General features: G+C 33.9%; 1 protein-coding gene across 2 annotated transcripts in view; it reads right to left on the minus strand.

Annotated features, from left to right (window-relative positions):
- The window catches only part of sh3kbp1 (SH3-domain kinase binding protein 1), a 59,595-nt gene that overhangs the window by 15,482 nt on the left and 39,914 nt on the right, over positions 1-4,199 (minus strand). The window contains exons 4-6 of one of the 2 annotated variants that reach the window (XM_016453903.1): positions 2,534-2,560; positions 968-1,074; positions 725-854 (exon numbers count right to left, since the gene is read on the minus strand). In XM_016453903.1, the coding sequence (XP_016309389.1) occupies positions 725-854; positions 968-1,074; positions 2,534-2,560 (264 nt within the window). The remainder of the gene's footprint in view (positions 1-724; positions 855-967; positions 1,075-2,533; positions 2,561-4,199) is intronic. The other variant, XM_016453904.1, reaches the window with a different exon arrangement.

Raw genomic sequence — 4,199 nt, forward strand, 5'->3', positions numbered from 1 at the left:
GAAAGTACAAAAAAAAAAAAAAAAATGGTGCATACATCTATTAGGATAGGGATTCTCAAACTTTTTTGTCAGCCTGATTTGACCTAAAATATTTAGTTTAAGTACCTCCTGAGAATTTAAGTTAATGTTTCAATAACTTAAAAACACATTTGCATGTTCACAGTTCTCTGTTGCCAGTTAATGGTCACATGCCATGCAACTAAACATATAAAATATTTCATATTCTTTTAGCAAGTGTTTTGAATTCAACTGAATTGAATACTTGCGATTGGTCAAAAACAGAAGAGGACGTGAATGGTTAAAGACAAATGTGGCATAATTGGTTAGATGTGGCTGGTTATTTTGTAAAACGTATAAGTATCTGGATACATCCATTTATTAAAAATGTTTCACTACTCATCTAAGTGACTTCATCAGCCGTAGGGAGCAGGTGAAGATTCCCCCACACTTAACCTCATTTCAATCTGTAACATCACAAGACTCACAAATTACTGTGGGAGTTGCTTGCTTAATGGTGTGAATAGCAATGTCATATGCGATGTGATGAAACTTTCATGTTTCACCATCTGCTTGCTTGCTGGTTTGCCACTTCAGTAAGACAAGTCTTCAATGAAAAAACAAAACAAAAAGCATGCTCCAAAATAAATTCCATTTCATTTTATCATGACCTGGATGTGAGGAAGAAGTTTAGATGTTGGCAAATGAGTATGCAGTGCAGACTGACTGGTTTGTGTGCTCCGTGTGTCATCCTGTGGGGTCAGATCCTCAGCCTCGGCCAACAGCTCCTTGGTGAAGTTAGAGGGGAACATCCCAGTTCTGCCACTGAGAGTGCCTTCCCACCATCCCTCCTCCACCTGAGCGAGCAAACACACACAGAAGCAGTTTTAAGAACTACAAATAAACAAGAGGTTCTACATTTGAAAAAAAAAAAATGATAATGTGACTAGGATGATCATGCAGTACCCACCTCTCCCAGAACCTCAATAACATCTCCGATCTTCAGTTCTAGCTCATCTTCATTCTGCGGAGTGTAGCTAAAGACAGCTTTGCAACGCCTTTTTCTGAATGCTTCACCTGTTTACATGAAACATGGATAAATTATGATAAATAATGTTTGTAATCTTTCAAAAGTTTGGGGTCAGTAAGAATTTTAATGTTTTTGAAAGAAGAAGGGATGTAACGATGCACCCTGAGCCGGCTGAATATCGATACAAATACGTGACGATTCAAATCGGTTTAGATGTTAAACAAATCGCGATACAGCTGGAGGTAGGAGTTTATATGAATGTATCTCTGAGGGGAACTGACTGTCTTCAGAAAAGTTTACATGGTATTTTCTTCACATCTTGCCTCCGAATAATGCATATTAAACTGTTTGTTTACAGCTGTATCCAAGGAAACACGCTGTATTACTGCTGTTCCATAAGTGCCACCTGCTGGCAGAGAGTGAATTTGTGTTTTCATTCAGCACGCCTGCTGTTTCTGTTTCGTGTAGATATGTTTCATGTAGTATAGTTTCACAAAATTAAAGTCAGCTCATTCTGTTTTTGCTTCAAATTTCGAAATTATACAATCTAATTTAGATTAAAAACTGCTCATGCTGCATGTATGTAGCATCTTTGTTTGGATCGTGATTACAATACAGTGATTGCCTCTAATTTTAAACAAAAAAGGGCATAGGTTTGTTTATATGAAGAGATTTATTTTATTTGCGTTGTTCATTTATTTGATTTGGTTTGGTTTGTTTTAAAAATTTCAATTTAGTTTTTTTTTTTTTGACATATTTGAATTTCACACAGAAATTTGCAGCATTTTGTCCAAGCAATAATAAAAGGACACTTTTTCATTTATAATTTGTCTTAAATCTCATTTTGTAAAAAAAAAAATAGTGAGAAAATCGTATCGTGAAATCAGTATCGTGAATCGTATCGCATCGTGAGTTGAATGAATCATTACATCCCTAGAAAGAAGTCTTTTATGCTCACCAAGGCTGCATTTATTTGATCAAAAGTACAGTAAAAATAGTAATATTGTCAAATATGTTTACAATTTAAAATAACTGTTTTCTACCTTAATATATTTTAAAATGTAATTTATTCCTGTGATGGAAAAACTGAATTTTCAGCAGCCATTTCCCCAGTCTTTAGTGTCACATGATCCTTCAGAAATCATTCTAATGCGCTGATTTGCTAACAACATTTATTATTATTATTATCTATATTGAAAACAGTTGTGCTGCATTTATACATTCTAGCACTAGATGTCTGTCTTCTCTTTACTAAACATTTAGCTACAAGTTTTGCTCCAAGACTACTCACTAAACACATAGACCTCTGTGGCTCATGACAACAAACAGCCTCTGACAACAGATACCCAGTTTCAGTTCTCTACAGAATGGAGAAACTGGGCAGTCCAGCTCTCACCTACCGATATTAATATCTTGATGCCATAAAGCACTGACAATGCCAAAAGATTTCAATACTTAATAGCCTGGAGAAAACCAATGAGACACACATACAGTATTTTGACTCACTTTTCCTTTGGAAGCCAACATCTCTATCTGCAAAACAAATTAAAGTCACATGAACGAACACTAGCACTGTTGTCTGAAAATCAGGTGATATAAATTAAGGGCTGTAAACAGAGCTCGTGTTTCAGAAACCGGCTGAGTATCTGTCCCATTTAAAATAAAATAGTGAAAATAGTATCTGGCAGATCAGTTTGTATTTATTTATTTTTTAAATACATGTCTGTGACCTTAATTATTTACTTAATTGTTTAATTATGTAAGTGATATTAATCATTTAGCAAACATACTGAATGTCATTATATCTTCACATGATTACACAGTATGACTTAAAAGTGAGTCATTTTTATAAGATCAAAGTAAGTGTCCTATTGTTATGTTTAAGTATTTTTTTATTGTGCATTTGTACTTAATTTAATTTGACAACATTCTCAATTCAACTCAAATCTGACCAATCAGAAGATTCACAGTGGCCCTAAAAAGACAGCATGTGTAGTTTCTGTAATTATTAGAGTAAGAGAGATTTAATAATGTTTAATTACGCATCACACACCAAAAGGGTCTGGCTGCAGCTTGGCGCTTGCACTCTCAGACGTGCATTCTCAGACACTTGCACTTCCGCTAGCGACGTCACTTGCAGGCTTTATTATTTTTTATTTTGTTCTATTTATTGATTACTTTTTGTTTGAATCTCTCAACATTTTACAACAGTAGCCAGGTGGTGAAGACAAGAAAAAATAAACTAAATTACGAAGTCACTTGCAATCGCCACTTGCACTCTCCGATACCTGCGACGTCACTTGCAATCGACACAAATCGTGCGTGTTGCCAATGGAGACAAGACGCTGTGGTGCTGATTTAATTATTATTTATTTATTTATTTAGTCAATTATTAGAGGCTTTTATCCAAAGCGACTTACAAATGAGGACAACAGAAGCAATCAATTGTAGTATTAAAACAACTAAAAACAGATCCAAAACTAAAAGCTAAAACTTTATAAATACTACCTATACACATTTTAAAAAGAAAGAGATTAAATAAAAATGGCAAATGCATACAACAAAATTTCAAAACTTAACATTTAAAAGAAAAACAAAAAATAAAGCTAAAAACAATTCAAAATATTAAAGAACAAAAGGTATAAGAGTATAATAATGATTCTAGATATAAAAGAGCTGTAGACAGTTTATTCTATATGGAAAAACACTTAACGCGAAACTGTGTGTGTTGCATTTATTCTGGGCTTGCTTGCTTGCCTGTATATTAGTTATGTAGCTATAGGCTATATTTTAATAATCAAGAGCATTGAGTTTGGTCTTTATCATCTTAGTCCATTATGCCACATTATGCCACGTTTTGCGGTGTGGGAGGAAAATACTATATACATATTCATTATATTAATAAACTGTATATTGAATTATGTAATTTTCTGTAATTTTAATAGCATCTTAATACATTACGCCATGTTAAGTGTTTATGTTTTTCTACAGGAGGAAAACGCTTAACGAGAGACTTTGCGCATTGCGTTAATATTCTGCTGTTCTGTGGCCACGGATTTGCGGGTCTTGTCTTTTTCTTGCAGGACCCTGTTATTGTACTAAATACTTATACTTGTATAGTACTTTCATTAGTTTTAATAAGTATTGCTTTTTATTTCTCCTCTTTCCTATT

The sequence above is a fragment of the Sinocyclocheilus anshuiensis genome, unplaced genomic scaffold, assembly GCF_001515605.1.
Source record: "Sinocyclocheilus anshuiensis isolate Anshui unplaced genomic scaffold, SAMN03320099.WGS_v1.1 scaffold928, whole genome shotgun sequence".
NCBI classification, from domain to species: Eukaryota; Metazoa; Chordata; class Actinopteri; order Cypriniformes; family Cyprinidae; genus Sinocyclocheilus; species Sinocyclocheilus anshuiensis.